This window comes from Ylistrum balloti, unplaced genomic scaffold (genome assembly GCF_031769215.1).
Source record: "Ylistrum balloti isolate Yb309-2 unplaced genomic scaffold, AGI_CSIRO_Ybal_v1 Utg369838, whole genome shotgun sequence".
NCBI lineage: Eukaryota > Metazoa > Mollusca > Bivalvia > Pectinida > Pectinidae > Ylistrum > Ylistrum balloti.
The window spans coordinates 137,250-156,512 of record NW_026781997.1 but is presented as its reverse complement, the minus strand read 5'-3'; the positions used below and the strand labels follow the sequence as shown (position 1 = coordinate 156,512).

The 19,263-nt window shown below is 40.1% G+C and overlaps 2 protein-coding genes across 2 annotated transcripts; one reads left to right on the top strand and one right to left on the bottom strand.

Moving 5' to 3' along the window:
* Positions 1-310: 310 nt before the first annotated feature.
* On the bottom strand, positions 311-1,042 carry LOC132545286 (involucrin-like). Its single transcript, XM_060208959.1, has one exon. The coding sequence runs from the start codon at positions 1,040-1,042 to the stop codon at positions 311-313; it is 732 nt and encodes a 243-aa protein (XP_060064942.1).
* A 16,879-nt stretch (positions 1,043-17,921) lies between these two features.
* On the top strand, positions 17,922-18,962 carry LOC132545285 (uncharacterized). The gene has a single exon (XM_060208958.1). It carries the CDS (start codon positions 17,922-17,924, stop codon positions 18,960-18,962), a length of 1,041 nt encoding a protein of 346 aa, XP_060064941.1.
* The last annotated feature ends 301 nt before the right edge of the window (positions 18,963-19,263 follow it).

The window sequence follows — 19,263 nt, the reverse complement described above, 5'->3', positions numbered from 1 at the left end:
CAAAGAAAATAATAATACTTTTACTTTGTTTCAGAAAAGAATATTACTATTCTATCACATCATTCTATCTTTTCTATGGTACTCTATGAGAAACCATTTAGTGTCACCTTAATGCAAACTTTAAAGATGAACATGTACTTGGCATTTCACAACAAACCCAACATGTCAGAAATATTTTCTGAACAATTTCCGTTATTGTCAAGTATATTTACAGTCTTATCTGCTTCAAAGTATATTAAATCATTTTTAGAACCTGTACTGTTTAGGGAAACAATGATACAATCAAGACAATCATCTTTCTTTTCAGGAATCAGGTTTTTTCTTCCATTACACAGGAGTCATCCACTGTAGCGCAAAACACTTCCTGTGTGAAAAAGGATTCTGCTTCCGCAGTACAGAACACTTCCTCAATAGAACAGGACTCTTCCTCCGTATTACAGGACACTTCCTCCGTAACACAGGACACATCCTCTGTAGTACAGGACACTTCCTCCCTAACACAGGACACTCCCTCAGAAGCACAGGACACTTTCTCCGTAGTACAGGACACTCCCTCACAAGCACAGGACACTTCCTCCATAGTAAAGGACTCCTCCTCCTTAGTACTGGACACTTCCTCCGTAACACAGGACAATTCCTCAGTAGCACAGGACACTTCTTCCCTAGCACAGGGCACTTCCATCATAGCACAGGACACTTTCTCCGTGTTACAGGGCACTTCCTCCATAACACAGAACTCTTCCATCGTAGCACAGGACACTTTCTCCGTAAGGCAGGACACTTCCTTCGCAACACAGGACACATCCTCTGTAGTACAGGACACTTCCTCCGTAACACAGGACGATTCCTTAGTAGTACAGGGCACTTCCTCCTCAACACAGGACACTCCCTCAGTGGCGCAGGACACTTCCTTCATAACACTGGACTCTTCTGCTGTAGCATAGGACTCTTCTGCAGTAGCACAGGACACTTTCTCCGTAATGCACGACACTTCCTCTGTAACACAGGACACTCCCTCAGAAGCACAGGACACTTGCTCCATAGTAAAGGACTCCTCCTCCTTAGTACTGGACACTTCCTCCGTAACACAGGAGGATTCCTCAGTAGCGCAGGACACTTCCTCCGTAGTACAGAATACTCCCTCAGTAGCATAGGACACTTCCTCCGTAGTACAGTTAGTACAGGATACAAAATGTTAAGTCCATAAATGAAAAATTGTAAGCTTGTGGATATTTTAGATATACAAGGATTCTGAATTTCCTACTAGTTAGTAATATGCATGGTCAGTAATGTACAAGTGAACTGCAGTTGGATACAAAAACTTGATTTTGACATTGACAGAAAGATCCATAAAAATATACTATTTGAAATAGTACATGAAAGAGATATTAAAGAAATTTTTATTGAACTGTAAAACTGCATTCTACTGGACTGTCTTTGAATTAATCTGATATAAACATCTCGTGCAGTGTGATGATACATATAGAAATATGCATAGTCTATATTTATAGGAACATATATGCAGTACTAGTATCAGCACATTTGCTCCAAGAGCCCTTTATGTTCTCAATAAACCCAATATGTAGCATAAGCACACAAGTGTCTTAGTTTTGTTTTGAATAACTGTAAATTGGGATATATTTGTGTATTCTTTATTTATGTACTTAATATTATACTTGTTCATCTCATTTAATTATCATCTGCTGTACATGTTTTTCATGGTTTAAAATCTCATAAATTCTATTTATTCAGTTTATGGTAAGTCCTCTGTTCCTGCCCATGACACTTGTATCAAAACATTAGCAGATGCATCACTGAATTCAAAATTACTCACAAAGGAACTTGAAAGACTACAGATTGAAAATGACAAACTGAAAACGGCAAAACCTAGATTAAGAGTAGTGCAGCTAAGTAACAACGAATTGACATTTTATACGGGGTCTGCCATCAGCACCCTGCTTCCTGCGGATTGCTGACTTCGTCAATACTGAGCCCCTCTGATAGGGTGCTTTTGACTTTAATGAAACTAAGACTGAATGTGCCAAATAAAGACCTTGCAATACGATTTGGATTATCAGAAACATCTGTGTCAACCTTTGTAGATGGATCAATATCAGAAATAGCCAATAAACTCAAGTTTTTGATTTATTGGCCAGAAAGGAGGAAATTCGTAGATCCCGTCCTCAGTGTTTCAAAGACACATTTCCAAAGTCCATTTCTATCATTGATTGTACAGAAGTTTACATCGAATGTCCGTCCAATTTTTGTGCTAGATCTGCTACATACAGCAAATTCGTAGACATGCTAATACAATCAAATTCTTGATCAGCATAACCCCTGCTGGATCAGTTTCCTTCATTTCTGCAGCACATCGTGGTAGTACCTCTGACAAGCTGATTACACAGCAATCAGGTTACCTAGACAACATTTCACCTGGCGATCTCATAATGGCTGATCGAGGATTTTTAATTCGTGATGAATTGGCTGTGCGAGGTGCAGATTTAGTTATTCCAGCATTTACACGTGGAAAACCACAACTTAGTGCTAGAGAGGTTGAGAATGGACGCAAAATTTCCAATGTGCGCATTCATGTTGAGAAAGCAATGGAGAGACTGACACAGTTCAGGATTCTTTCAGAGAAAATGCCTTTAAGTGAAACAAGTCTGGATCTGAAAATTATCGAGGGTTTGAAATGTTGTGATCAGCCATTTGTTACTTTGAATGGAAGAAATAATGCAAGAACATTTTCAGTATCCAACTTACCAAATGAAAATCCTTCATTTGTACATATTACTTTTAATTCCTCCACTGGTAAATATATTATTTCATGACTAAATGGACACTGTGAATCTGTAAGAGGAGCAAAACGCAATATTGAATTATTTAGTAGTTATGATTCACTCTGTGAACATCTGAAATGTATCTATGAATCACAGGAATGGCAAAAGTTCAAAGTAAAAAACAGTGCAGATTTTGATCATGCAGATTTTGATAACACTCATGGAGATATACCAGAAGTTGAGCTAGATGTTGGGACAGAGTTATTAACACACATTAGTGATAACACTACTTGTTTTGATACATCCTCTGGTTTGTGGCATTTTCCATGTAAAAGTTCTTACTCTGCAAGGAAAGAATTATCAGAGGAGTTAGCTGCTGCTCTACAATTTACTGCTTGTGTTCCTCGTGTTGAATGATGCCTTAAAGGTCCTATACTGGTTCAATCTGTTCCTTTATCACCCTGTCAATGTGGGGCTCGTTGGTCTAGTTCTCAGTATTCAGAGGGTATAACAATATTTAAATATTTAAAAGAAATCTTCGTCTGTTTTCAGTGGGCATCTTTGTGAAGCTGCAAGGAAGAATCTGCTGTGAAATTGTAATAATCACCATGTAATTTACAGTATCATTAAGGTAGCATTCCGTACGTGTGTACTATGATGTAATACTGCTCATGTTTTAGCTGGACTGTAGATAAGCATGTAGTGTTGTCACGAGGTAAGACAACAGTTCTTTTACCTCGCATTAGGACCGTCTGAATAAATATTTTACTGGTGCAGAATATTGCATTCCGTTTTATTTTGTAACCTAATTCGACTGACGGCCCGGGGTAATACTCGCAGCTATGTTTGGTAGCAGAGGCAGTATAATCTTGCAACGATCAAGGGGCAAGTTGTGCCACACAATCAGCATTTTTCATGACCTTGTTTCAACCTCCTAGTTTCTTTCGAACATCAAATCAAAAGGGTGGAGGAAAAAGTAGGGAAGCTGATATGTATCATGATATTAACTGACTTAATTGTACTGTTTGTATCATTTTTTGGGAGAAAAATTGTGAAATTGACACAACTTAAACCAACTCTCTCCTTTACCTGAACGCGCGGAAAGTGTGACATCTGGTGAGCTATTCGATTACAGGAACAGCTGTTCCTACATACCATCTTGCGCCAGTATTATAATGTGTATAAGTGTTCCGAATGGCATTCCGGACCTGTTTATTAGTACTGTAATGTTGTGAGTGTTCCGGACGGCACTCCGGATGCTTTGATTATTAAACCCCTACGTCCTGTGTTGTGATTGTGTAGTTCGCTGTTTTGTGTTAATTCCTCTCCCTTAGTGGCGTGGTGACAGCGAGATTCGATCTCACATCTTCTCATCAATACACAGATGAACTATGAACAGGAAATGGTGAGTACAGCACAAGTTTACATTTACGCTGATCGCAGTCGTAGTGTACCAACCACCAAACAATCATGGCCAACATAACCAGAGCACCAAAACAGTGGTGTTTGAGTAAGGCTGAAACAGTAAACTCTTTCAAAAACTGGAAACAAAACCTGATATATACTTCGTCATTAGATCAGAACTTTGCCCCTTTCCTCATCGACGGCGCACAGTGGCTAAAGAAAATTAGAGTCGCCCCGCCCAGGGGCTTTGTGAATGATGGCGAAGAGGTCCCCGAGGCCCATCGACGCACACACGAACAAAAAGTCAACATGCTAGAATTGATGCTAGGCGAAATCGCCAATTACTGTCCTATCATTTGGAGGAGTACCATAGTAAAAAATTCTACCTCATTAAGCTCCATTTGGCAAACTATCCGCTTCCTTTTTGGATTCCAATCGACTGGGTCTCATTTCCTCGATTTCGCCTCTAAGAAACTTGAGCCGAGTGAGCGGCCAGAAGATTTATTTCAGAGAATTATGGTCTTTATTGAAGACAACTTACTAAGGCGTGATATGGGCATAACCCACCATGGTCTTGATATTGATGACGACGAGGACATGTCACCTACGTTAGAAAATATGGCTATTCTGACATGGTTACGCTTAATCCATTCTGACTTACCCCGCCTAGTCAAACAGAGGTATGGGACAGAACTATGCAGCAGAACACTGGCTTCTATAAAACCAGAAATTTCACAGGCTCTAGACTCCTTACTGGAAGAAATACGTACCAGCGACAACGCCAAAACAACCAATAACTGACTTCCGGTCAGACCTAAACCGTCATCACGCTCCAGTCCACTTAGCGTCTCCAAAGTTTGCCCCTTATGCAAGGAGGGCAACCGCCCGAGTAACCACTACCTCAGCAAATGCTCGATTTTGCCGGCACAGGAGCGTCGTTACCTTGCAAAAACTCGTTGTAAAATAGGCACCGATGGCTCTTCTAGCGAGGACAACGACAGCTACCACCAGCAGACACAAGAACAATCCGAGATATCTACCGTCCAAATCCGCCAGTCGCCGTAAGAGTAAACTTTCGATTTATGAACCAGTTAAAACGAAGTACTGATACTCAGGGGCGACAGCAACATGCTGAAGAGCATAAAAATCATCCATACAGTGAAAAATCTAAATCTCCAAATGCCAGTACACCAAATCCTGTTCAGTGTCAGGTTGGTGAACTTGTGTACCTCAATGATGACCAGAACAAATCCTCCAGTAGAGACAGATATATTATTGTTTCCTGTGATGGTCAGTGGCGAAATATACGCAAGTTTGCAGGCACTCAACTTCGTCGATCGTCGCATTGTGTTAAGGACTCGAACCTCTTCAAGGTTCCCTCTCTCACGGTTACGAGAACTGACAGACAGAACATGTCATCAAACACTTCAGCGTCATCCGAAGAAGATGACACACCATCTCGTGACCAATCACTCGTTAAAGCTTGCGCATCCTCCCACGAAGTTGACATCGGCCCAACTGATGTACAACCCGTACCGGTAATACAACCTCAACCACTTCCGGATATCCCTACTTCAGACATACCCACTTCTCAACAAAGTGTCCGTGCTGACGACGACAGAATGCCGACACATAGTCCAGAGTGGCTCGAATATTATGTGGTCTGATATATACCACCACTCAGAATATACTTGTATTTTTATCCGTTTACCCTTACCAGAGTTTTTATGTGGTATTGTGAATGACAACTGACATTTGCGTGTTATGTGCGGGGCAGAATAATCCCCCAAAACACGAGGGCAGACTACCCAATGAGTGTTTTGTTATCTTTCTATATAATTTGTTTGTTTGTTAAATATGCTAGTCTGACACTGGTGAACTTAAAAAATAACAGGGCTCCAAGTACACCTGAAGTACAGGTCGCCCAATGGCGACCTACTGAACTTTTTACTCGCCATTTGAAATTTTAGGTCGCCATCAAACAAATGTTTGGTAGCCATTTTAGAAATCATTTATTGAAACTCTTGTCAAGTTTTACTTTATTTATTTGTAATATCAGTTGTCGTTTTATTAATAAAAAATACAAAAAGTAATTTTCAATATTTTCATCCTTCTGTTTTATTACTCATTCTCACTGTCAAATTCAATGGCATTTGGCCTCCCCTTATAATGTACTTTTCTGGGGCTTGCAACCCATCTTGAAATGTATGCATTTGGTTTAAACTGAGATATTTCAGGTCCTTCGCCACTAATACGAATTAAAGTCTCAACAGTTGTTGGATCCAAGCAGCTCCTGACATCAGATTTAATTCTATTGGCAGCAGAAATCGTTCGTTCACATTGTGCACTTGACACTGGTATGACAAGGAGTATTTTCACAAGGTGCAAGATGTTCTAAATAAAAAGAAATAAATATAAATTAAAATTAACATCTTGTGTTTATATTTTCAGTCATAATATTAAATTAGTGTGACTGAGATTTTACTCAAAATCATCTTTATATGGCTCTTTGGTAAGAAATGTCTCCCACAACCCTGTAAAGGATTTGTCCATGAACTCGTTTGCAACGAGTGTTTTCAGTATACCCCACTCTACAGGTATTGAAACCCCACTCTACAGGTATTGATTCACAGTTACACCCATTTCTGAAATGAACAGTTGAATAATAAGCTAGAATATGTAATGATATCATAATTATACAAAATAGTCAATAATACATTATCAAGTTGAATAATTACATTGATATATCATAGCCATTCGTCATCAACACATACAATATTTAAACTACATGCAGAAGGTGGGCCAGAAGACGGGCATGGGAATGTTAAATAATAACAAAACTATTCAAACATGCAAACAATAAAAACAATTAGTTGAATGCTTAACTCAATTATGAAATACCTCTCCAATACTTGTCGAAACCAATCTACTAAATACAGTAGCTTATCTTCTCAAAAGTCGACAAGCTCCAGATTATCATCAGGCCACATGTCATAATTGAAAATAGAAAAGCTGTTTACTGCCTTTGCAGGACCTTGTTCATCATTATCAAAAAGTAGAGAATTATATCTACTCTTCATGCCACCGACAACCACATCTATTGCAGAATGCAACGCTTGCCTAAAGTCAAGTGTCATAGTATCCATGGATACATCATTCATATCAATATGTTGCATTCCCTGCATTTCAATTCCCTGATACTTAACATCTGCAGTATTTTGGTTTGAAATCATTTCAAAAAAATTTGACAAATATCCAACCTGTTTAGGTCTTCCTTGTAAAGCTTCAATGCCCAGAATACATGTTTTAAGGCTATTTATAGCTATGGGCAATATTGTTTTGTTACTTTGAAGTGTAAAACTCGAAGTTGTAATGTAACTGAGAATATCAAGAACAAAGTGGCAATATGCAAGTAATGTAAAGTTTTTCATTTTTTTTGGACACATTCTTTGCTCTGCCTTTGATGTCTGCATTTTTTGAGGTAGAAGCTAGGTGTTCCATATGCCCAAGTATGACAGAAAACTGACCTGGATTGGAAACATTATCACCCTCTGCAGGCTTAAGGAGTATCTTTAGAGCTCTTTCTATGTGTGGTGACCAACGGGTTCCCCTTACTCTGGTTGGATTTCTCATGGTTACACCAAGTTCCTCTCCAAGAACTTTCAATTCCCTCCTACTCTTTGGGCTATAGTGGTATGTTTTATACACACGATGAAGTATATCCATTACAGCTGATGCCTTGTCACAATTCTTCAGCATATTCATTACAGACAATTCAAGCCTTTAACATAAAAAGATCACATTTATAAGATGCTTCAAACTATGACAATAAATACCATTTAAATAAATTTGTCTATTAAATATTGTTATAAGAATAATTGTATGTACCTGTGTGGAAGGCACCAGATTGGAATTAGCCATGGAACATCATCACTTAAATTCTTCTGTACTTCCCCGGCTTTCCCAAAATTAACAGATGATCCATCAGCACAAAAACCGATTAAGTGGTTTCTATAAGTAGGAAAATCTGCATCTTGTAGTGTTCTATTGATGGCATCAACTGTGCCTTTATAAAAATATAATAAAATATTATTGTCTAACATAAGTTGTCTAATAAATTAAAATATATATATAATGAGAAATTTTATTTTCATTATTTTTTTCAATTATTCTTAAGTTTCAGTTACAAATACCTACGTGTATGTTTACCATCTGCATGTGCATGTTCCAACTCCACTAGCCCAAGCAATTTTGTCTCCACTTTTCCCTCACTAATATAACGCACATTCACTGCCTCATTTTCTTTTACTGACGTATTTGTACCGGGATCTATCATTAAACTGAAATACATACTCTTTCCGAGATTTTCAGTCAGTTCTGATTTCATTTCATCACTGATACAGTGAATCATTTCTGCACACTTCATATCATTTGCATAATTGTTATTGATTTCTAACCCATTCCTTCGTTGCATTTCCAGTAATGATTTAAATTTTGTATTTTGTATGCAGTTATGAATTTAACAGACATGTCTGTCATTGTCTTCTCGTCTTTTTTTTGTTCAAGTCTCTGAAAGATTGCCTGCACCGTAGCTCCCGTTTGTTTACTTTTGACAACAGAATCCCTCACGGAAATATGCCTTTTGCTTGACCCATGAATTGTCAAACTCTCCCTTTTAAATGACGAACATCCTGTACTGACGAAATCTGACTTACCAGACAACTGTGGATATGACTGACATGTTTTTTCATCTCTCACCCGAAGCTACAGTGAATCATTTCTGCACACTTCATATCATTTGCATAATTGTTATTGATTTCTAACCCATTCCTTCGTTGCATTTCCAGTAATGATTTAAATTTTGTATTTTGTATGCAGTTATGAATTTAACAGACATGTCTTTCATTGTCTTCTCGTCTTTTTTTTGTTCAAGTCTCTGAAAGATTGCCTGCACCGTAGCTCCCGTTTGTTTACTTTTGACAACAGAATCCCTCACGGAAATATGCATTTTGCTTAACCCATGAATTGTCAAACTCTCCCTTTTAAATGACGAACATCCTGTACTGACGAAATCTGACTTACCAGACAACTGTGGATATGACTGACATGTTTTTTCATCTCTCACCCGAAGCCAACTGAATTCCTTCAACCATTTTGCTGCTATTTTTCGTTTCCCAGAATGACACGATTCAGCGTGGTCATAAGGATTTTTGTTTTATCTGGTCTTTATCTAAGGGGTCGTCTCCAGGGGGTTTAACCTTTTTGCTTTCCCCAGAGCTAGATTTGAAGCCGAAATCGGCAAGCGTCCTCTTCGCCACCATTTGGTTTTTTTAACTGGACAACATTGTTAACGTCGAGTCAAATCAGTCAACACTTTTTCCGAAAATTTTTTTGGGTCGCCAAATATCGATCATGCATAAATTTTTAGTCAACATTTTGAATTTTCGTCGCAAATGCGACCATTTTAGTGGCAACTTGGAGCCCTGTAATAACAGTACTGTTTCTATAAGTTAAGTTACATTTGTTTCTTCAAAAAAGGAGAAAGTGGTGACGCCAGTATTATAATGTGATAAGTGTCCCGGATGGCATTCCGGACCCGTTTATTAGTACTATAATGTTGTGAGTGTTCCGGACGGCACTCCGGATGCTTTTGTATTAACGACTACTTGAGTTGTTCTCCTTGTGCGGGAACTCTTATGCGCGGAGATAGATATTGAGTCGACGAGAGAACAGACTGCCTAGTGTGCGGGATCGATTGTGCCCTAAGACTGTGTGTCTCGCTTCCTGGACTGTGTGTCTGGAAGGACCGGACCTGTGTGACCGTCATTTATATGTTCATTATTATATATGCGATTTGAGCTAGTAATAAATAATTACTACATTGGCGACAAGGATAGTTCGGAGCGGGTTTCGCGCCATATGTCACGTGCTCACTAAATTTTTCAATGATCTGTATTTATGTATAAAACTTGTATTGTTTAGCTCATATACCCTTTCGTTAAATATATACTGTGGTTTTATTGTAAAGTCTCCACTGCCCAAATCAATGTGCATTTGAAGTAAAATTTTAGTGTAAACCGTGCACGAGTGCTGCACAGGGGCTCGTAGTCTAGGAATATGTAAGGTGTATTAGCATAGTGAACTTGCTTTATTCCTGGTATAGAGGTACTGTTATTTAAATCGACACAATTTATTACTGTTCACAGTTTCATATTTCACATTGTATATTTTTGTATACAGGCAGTATACCTGTTTTTTTTTCTGTATGTATACAAGTCTTGAGATCCCCCTCATTTTTTTCTCCCATTTATAATTTTATTTAATTCCTATTTCCCTGTACATTGACAGGGCTCCAAGTTGCGACCAAAATGGTCGCATTTGCGCCTAAAATTTAGAAATGGCGACTAAAACTCATTTGCTGTCGCCATTTGGCGACCTATTTTCAAAATCCGGACAATTCCATTTCTTCGTTTACAATCGCCGCATCTTGGTCTTCTCGGCGCTTAACACTTTGAATCGGATACTATAAAGCGTTTAAGTAAACTGACTACGATATTGTGTGCTATCCAAAATGGCGTCCAAACGCACGTTGGATCACTTCGGGTTTGGCAAACCAAGTACAAGTGCTGATGATCAAGCAACATCTGCAGAAGAAACAGTTGGCGAGCTCCCACCTCCTACAAAGAAGGCAGCAGGTAGAACAATATCGACCAAGTGGCTGACAGAATTCAGTTGGCTGAAGGTAAGGGAGGACAGAATGTTTTGTGCAATATGTGAAAGTGCACCGGAGATGGCAGGGAAAACGGACTTCGTGAAGACGGGCTGTACATCTTTCAAACGAGAAAGTTTAGTGAAACATGGTGCCAGTAAAAAGGCATAGAGACATCAGAGATAGCGTGGTGCACAGCAAAGAAACCCATGCCACAGTCCCCGAATCTTTTCAGCGATTGGAACAGAGGCATGACGATGAAACTGTTACGGACATGACTATCAAATTTAACATGGCATACACTATTGCCAAAGAAGAGCTCCCGTTTACCAAATTTAAACCAAGAGTTTTGACATTCATTGCCTTCAACGCCATTTCCAGTAAAAGATTTACTTGGGTGATATGAAATGGACCTGAAATGGTACTCTCCAAAGTAATAAAACAATTTTGACAACAGCCCAAAATGCTGTTAAAAGTTGCATAGCAGTTATTGAAACCCTTGCAGTTGGTCCAAAATCTAATGGTTTCCTATGCAAGTTCCTGGATATGATAACATCACAGAGGACTCTGAAATCAGTCATGTTTTCTGGTGTGGAGATAAAAGGTTTGACAGATCAGGATTGTAATTTGAGCTTTGAAAACATGCCACTGACTTTCAGACACTCAGTTGAAAAAACTGTTAACTGGGTTGTTAAAGGCATGAAAGATAGATATGATGCCTTGATCGGGGACATTGATCTTCATGATGAAAGCGATGCCAGAACTATTAATTGTTTTGGTATATTTGTTCATGACCGCTGGCCTAGAGAGATGGTTGAGTTGATGCAATTTGGTGATGAACAATTGAAAGTGCTGGTAGACTGGTTTGGAGCTGCTCTCGAAAGGTTTAATATGCATGAATTATTGATGAGAGTTTTCACAGTTGTGATGTTTTACATTTTTGAATCAGAATTGCGTTTTGTTTATAGTTGAGTTGGTGCAAGTTGTTGTTTATTTTTCATATGATTTTGTTTTATTCGTTTTGTTCTTTTGCACTTTCATTTTGGCAACTAATATATTGTTGACTTTTAAGTTTCAGTTTGTACTAATATTAATTTTAGTATTCCTAAAATGATAATGTGCATGACATACCTCATACAAAATTGTGATTGATACATTAAACAAAAAATATTTAAAATGAAGACACATTTTCACTTTATTTCTTAAAAATATCTTGTCAATTAATTTAAACAGCACACATACATTATTGATGTGGAAAGGTTTTAATAAAAGTACTACAACTGAATTCTTAAATGTTGTTACATGTACTTAACAGGAATGGTTGCAGTGTGAAAGAAATATTTGTGCAATGGAGCTTAATGAAATCACTGATTCACCACGAATTCCAAGACAAGTCTTTCAGTGGATTATGGGAGATTCTGCTATCTAAAGAACCATACAGAAGTGACTTTGTGGTATGTGTGATCTATTAATAAAGACCAACCCCTAGATTTATCTCCATCATTAATTTGTAATGTATAAAAAATGTTGTAAATTAACATTCCTCTTAGTAAGTGTAAAAATAATTCTGAAATAATTTTTCATTATGATCAATATAATTTATAGCAAGATGTTTTGTTTCTCTTTGTGTAGGACATTTTGCATCTTATAAAGATCATGTTGGCTTTGCCTGTCTCCAGTGCCCAGTGTGAAAGGACCATATCGGCAATAAACAGGATCAAGTCTGATGTCAGAAATTGCTTGGATCCAACAACAGTGGAGACACTGATCAGAATAAGTTCTGAAGGACCTTCTGTGGACAAGTTCAGTGCCAAGCCATGCATAGATTTGTGGTTTGCTACAGCAAGAAAAGCAAAGAAACCTTGTCAATATACTGGTTGGCCAGTTGAGACACATGACACTGCATAAACTTCAGGAAAATAAAAATAGCAAACACTGACTGAATTTCTTCTTTATCTCGCAATATGAAAGAAATAATGATGTTTTAAACACAACACCAATGAAACTAAATGTAAAAAACAACAAATATTTTCTGCTTAACATTAAGGCAACTAAAATTTTTAGAATGGCGACTAAAATTTGAACATGGTCGCCAAATGGTGACCAAATCTGATGTGCCACTTGTCACTGTTTATAAGTGGATAACTGGTAAAGTACTTTGCCCTTGTCTGATATTACACATGTAAACTGTGTAGAATAACTTGGTTTTTGTTTTTTAAATAGTAATTCATAATGATACTGTACCTTAATTCAATTTTCACATTTTTGCTGTTTATTGTCCCTTCATTTCTTATGTCAGGTGTTTTGTTTGTTTTGGTTGCTGACTCCAGGGCAAATAATTTTGAAAAATACCCACAGCCAAACAATCTAAATTTAAAATACATCCTTAAACGTGGAGCAAATATTTCCGACTTGCATTCGCTGTTTTTCTGTGAGTTGTCATCTGTTGAAACCTCCACACAGCTGGTTGTTAAAATAGCTGCTGGTATAAATGATTTGTTGTTATTGGAAAAACATTCTACGGGAAATATAAAGCCAGCACCGGTGTCAGCAGAAAATATTCTTCATCAGCTGGAGGATTTTAAAAAGGATATGATAGACATTTGGCCGAGTTCATCTGTTGGGTATATTACTATCCCACCGGCTTCAATCAAGAAATTCCATGATAGCCGTTGTAGTATTGCCAGAATAACAGACACTGACCTTGCTGCTTATCAACAGGAGCATAATTCTACTGTTAACAAGATCAACACTGAGATAAGGAAATTAAACAACACTACTGGATGTTTCACAGTTCCCTGGGACAATGTGGTAGTAAAGTTTCACAAAAAAAGAAGAGGGCGTCAGAGGATCCCTAAGACAATTGTGAGCTATAACTTTGACTCTTTGTATGACGGATTACATGCAATTTCAACTGTCAAAAAACAGTGGTTTAATTGTCTAGTAACAGCTTTCTACACAGAATGTAACAAAATAAGGCACTCTTCGGTCTCTGTGTCATCGGACGATAGTGAAACGGACAACAACGACCGGTCCTGGAAAAGAAGGAAAACTGAAAATAATTGAATTTTGAAGTGTGGTTGGAGATTAATTCGCCTTTTCCCCTTAAAAATTTATCTTTGACCTTGTGTTTTTTTTAGTGTGGTTGGTGATTTATTCGCCTATACCCCTATCGAACACAATACAGGTCACTAAGCCTCAAACTTACAATGAAGGAGAATGGGACTCGTTTATTTTCCAGCAGGACCGGATGGCGAAATGGTATAAGTGGGGCCACTGTGAACGAAAAGAAAAGCTGCTTGATTCTTTACGTGGTAAGGCCTTGGACTTCGCCAGGGGTCTTTGTCATGAAAATTATGATAGACTGTGCAAGAAGTTGGCAAAACGCTTCAGTAAGAAGGAAGCACCAGTGTCAGCACGAAGACAGCTGCAGTTTATCAAGCAAAAAGAAAATGAAAGTCTGGCTGAATTGTCACAAAGGGTTCATTTCCTGGCCATGGATGGTCTACCTAGCGCCTTAGAGGAGACAATAGACCAGATTGCTGTCGAAGCCTTCCTGCGGGCATGTCGGGACAAAGATGCTGCCAGTATCGCCATGGGCAAGAACCTGAAGTCCATCTACAAAGCTTTGCAATATGTCAAGGAGGCTGTCAACAATAAGAAGGTCTTATATGGGTCCAAACCAGTATATGTGGCGCGCCAGGTAACCTTTGCTGAGGAGGAAAGTAGTGGCAGTGGAGAAGATCACAGGAACGTGCGGAGAGTAGAATACTCGCACTCACCTAAGGGATCCGAGATGAAGGAGCTTGTCACTCTTGTGAAAGGTCTTGTGAACAAATTGCATACTGCAGAGACAAAGAGACAACGGGATCGATCACCATCTCCTGCAGGTTCTCCACGTTCTCCATTGAACAGCCCAAACCGGATGTCAAGGCGGAAGTGCTACCTATGTGAGCAGTATGGACATCTCCAGCGAGACTGTCGAACAATGGCAAGTGAGGAACAGTCAAAATAGAGGGGACTAGGGACTCTGACCTGTCTTTAGTCCACATACAAGGTCAAGCACCCAACTCAACTCCAGTTTTGAATGAAGTTGTGCTACGCAAGACTATGGCTGTGAGTTTGGTGATTGAGGTTGGAATCTTGGACAAACAAGTGTTAGCTGTTGTAGATACAACTGCTCAAGTTACTGTGATGAGTTTGTCACTTGCAAAGGAGGTTGGAGTTAGTAATGAAGGAGCGGAAAATGTCGTCCTGACAGGAGCAGGCTTAAACTCAAAGATAGCAGGCTACAAATTGAAAAAAAAAACATTACTATTGGAGTTGACAACGAAGTTTTCACATGGGATGTGATTGCAGCTCCAATAAACGACAATTTGTTGTTAGGAATGGACTTCCTACGAGAACACGAATGTAAAGTTGACTTGAAAACCAATACCGTTGAATTTGGTTCCACTGTTCTCCATGGCATACTCAAGAAAAATGAGATGGGGGACGTGGTAAAGACTTGTAAGGTGAAGGCTCGTAGTCGAATTACATTACCTCCTTACTCCATTACTAAAACATCAGTGGCTTTGGTCTCTCCTGATGACCCGCAAATGACCTGGGTTGTAGAACCAATGAGAAACAACCGGTTTCTCATGGAGGCATCAATTATTCTAGGAAGTCAGTCTGATGAGGTACTTGTGACGTTTATAAATGACTCTGGTACATCGGTAACAATAAGGAAAGACTATGTCTTGGCAACGCTACAGAGGTTGACGGTGTTGTACCAACCTCTTTGGAGGAACACGCTTGTGATGGGACATTTCAAGTGAACACAAGTCTCAGAGGAAGTTGAATTACCTCCTTACCTTGAGGGGCTTTTCTGCCGGTCCTCTAAAGGATTAAATGACAGCCAAGTGTCTGAATTGCGGTCGCTTCTCATAGAATTCCAAGACATATTCTCAAAGCATGACTTGGATATCGGATGTTTGAAAAACATTAAGCACCGCATAAACATTGGAAATGAAATGCTTGTGCGACAAAAAATGCGCCGTACTCCACTTGGATTTGAGAGTGAGGAAGAAGCACATCTCGAGAAACTGTTGGAAGCAGATGTCATTCAACCATCAACCTCAGAATGGGCATCTGCACCTGTGCTCGTGAGAAAGAAGGACGGTTCCGTAAGATGGTGTGTTGACCATAGACAGTTAAATAGTAAAACCATGAAGGATACATTTCCTCTTCCAAATATATCAGACTGTCTAGTTACTCTCGCTGGTTCACATTTCTTCAGCACATTAGACATGGCATCTGGTTATTACCAGATTGATATTGCACCAGAGGACCAAAGAAAGTCTGCTTTTATAACAAAGTATGGTCTTTTTGAACACAAGAAGATGGCATTTGGTCTGTGCAACGCCCCAGCAACATTTCAACGGGCAATCCAGCTGGTGCTCAGGGGGATGCTATGGAAGGATTTGCTGGCATACCTAGATGACATCAATGTACTAGGCAAAACCTTTGAGGAACATTTGGTAAACCTCCGCAAAGTATTCACTCGGTTGCAAGATCATCAGCTCAAGTTGAAGCCCAGAAAATGTGCCCCTTTCAGGACGGAATGTGTGTTTCTAGTAAAACATATCAGTCAGCAGGGAGTCAGTATTGCACCAGACAAAGTTGATGTCATAAAGGATTGGCCAGTACCTCAAACTAAGAAAGAAGTTGAGATTTTCTTGGGTTTCGCAAATTATCACCGAGAGCATGTGCAAGGATATGCTGGAATGACTCAGTGTCTTTACGAATTGACTGGTTCGAATGGAATGACCAGCATCAACAAGCATTTGAGCGTCTGAAGTCTGCACTGACAGCCGCACCATGTCTGGCATATCCTACGGCTACCGGAGAGTTCATACTAGACACCGACGCCTCAGACACGGCGGTTGAAGCACAGTTATCTCAGATACAGGGTGGCGTCACTAAAGTCATAGCATATGGTGGGAAAGTTCTCACCCCAGAGCAAAGAAAGTATTGCACAACCAGAAAGGAGCTTCTGGCTGTGGTGACATTTACCCGGTATTTTCGACATTTCCTTCTTGGGAGGAAGTTCCATGTACGGACGGACCATAACTCACTGACTTGGCTCACTCGCTTCCGTCACCTAGAAGGTCAGCTCGCAAGGTGGCTAGAGGAGCTAGCTCAATATAACATGGGAATCAGTCACAGAAGTGGGAAGTTTCATTTGAATGCTAATGGATTCTCAAGGATCCCAGATACGATTGATCAGTGTGATTGCTACTCGGCAGGATCATCTCCAGATAATTTGCCATGCAGAGGTTGCAAATATTGTCGACGGGCACCTGATCAATGGCAGCGCTTCCTTGAGGATGTAGATGATGTGGTTCCCCTGGCAAGGAAAATGGAACCGTCACAAGTCCCTAGTGTACAGTCTGTCAAGAGTACTGATGAAGCCAAGGTCGAACCACTGGATGACAAGGGAAGTTGTGATTTTCCTAACTGGACTGGCTGTTACTCAGATGCCGACATCCGGGAAATGCAGCTTGCTGACCGGGATTTGGGGTGTATCCTAGGTTGGTTAGAAGGTTCACCTCCATCGGATCATGAGCTGTACCTCGCGAGCCCAGCTATTAAGTTGATATGGCTATGTCACAACCAGCTGGCAATGAAGAATGGTGTACTTATGTATATTTGGAAAAACAAACCAGATAGACACATGAGCCTTGTTGTTCCCAGTGATCTGAAGAGGGAGGTTTCGAACTATTGTCACGATGACAAATCAGCGGGTCACCTGGGGTGTGACAAGACTCTCCAGAGAGCAAAATGTTCTTTCAAGTGGTATCAGATGGCTAAAGACTGCAGGGAGTATGTTACTTCATGTTCAACATGTAACAAGAACAAAAAAGATCTGTGTGAAACCAAAGGCGCCTTTGCAGCGCTGTCATTCAGGCTACCCAATGGAGCGTGTACATCTTGACATCCTTGGCCCATTTACCCCGAGCGAGCAAGGAAATGTTTACGATTTGGTTATGATAGACCAGTTTTCTAAATGGATAGAGTGTGTCGCTTTGCCCAACCAAAAGGCTGAACTCATCGCCAAGGAATTCTTTGAGCGATTTGTGGTTACATTTGGGTGTCCATTGACTGTGCACACGGACCAGGGAAAGAACTTTGATGGGAATCTCTTCAAAGCCTTTTGTAGTATCCTTCAGATAACCAAGACTCGAACCACGCCCTATCATCCATCTTCGAATGGAAAAGTGGAGAGATGTAATAGGAGTATACTCCAGATGATAAGATGTTATATCGAAGGAAAGGTCCAACACTGGGATAGAGATCTTCCATCATTGGTCATGGCTCTACATGCAACAGAGAACCGTTCTACAGGATTCACACCAAATAGACTCATGCTCGGCAGAGAGGTAATCATGCCAGTCGACATACTTACCGGCGTCGTAAACGCAAATATGTCTCGCTTTGAATCCTCTGAGTGGGTTCAGAAGTTGGAACATGTTGCCCGGTCAAACTTGGCTTGTGCTCAACGGAGACAGAAGAGGTTATACGACGTCAAGTTAGTGGAACAACAGTACGATGACGGTGGCGTTGTGTATCGGCTGGAGGAGTCATCAAGGACCGGGGTCAGCAAAAAGCTGTTATCTCCATGGAGGGGACCGTATGTCGTTACCCAGAGTGAACCACCGCTCTACAGTGTTAGAGATTGTAGGGGCAAGGAGCTAACCAGTCACCACGATAAGCTAAAAAGGTGCACCGACAGAGATGTACCACTGTGGGTGAGCAGACTGCGCAGCAATCTCCACCGAACTGCTGCACAGGCGGCAAGTGCAGGTCTAGAGAGTGACGAGGAAAGTGAAGATGTCCCTTCTGATGTGGTGGAGACAAGCACAACGAATGAGGGCAGTCTAGAAAAAGAGGCTGAAACAGGAAAATTTGTCAGTTCTTCGGACAGTGAAACAGACACTTACATTAACAGTGATAGAAGGGTGTTGACTACGCGTAGGGGCAGAAGTGTCAAAGTACCTGCCCATTTGAAGGATTATGTGTTGTATTGATGTCCAAGGAGATCAGTGACTGTTACTTAAATATCTTGTAAGACGTAATTGACCTTAATCAGTTATATGTACATGCCTTTTATATTATGGGGAGGAATGTGGTAACGACCACTTGAGTTACTCCCCTTGTGCGGGAACTCTTATGCGCGGAGATAGATATTGAGTCGACTAGAGAACAGACAGCCGACCGTGCGGGAACGATTGTGCCATAAGACTGTGTGTCTTCGGAGACTGTGTGTCTCCTTCCCGGACTGTGTGTCTGGAAGGACCGGACCTGTGTGGCCGTCATTTATATGTTCAT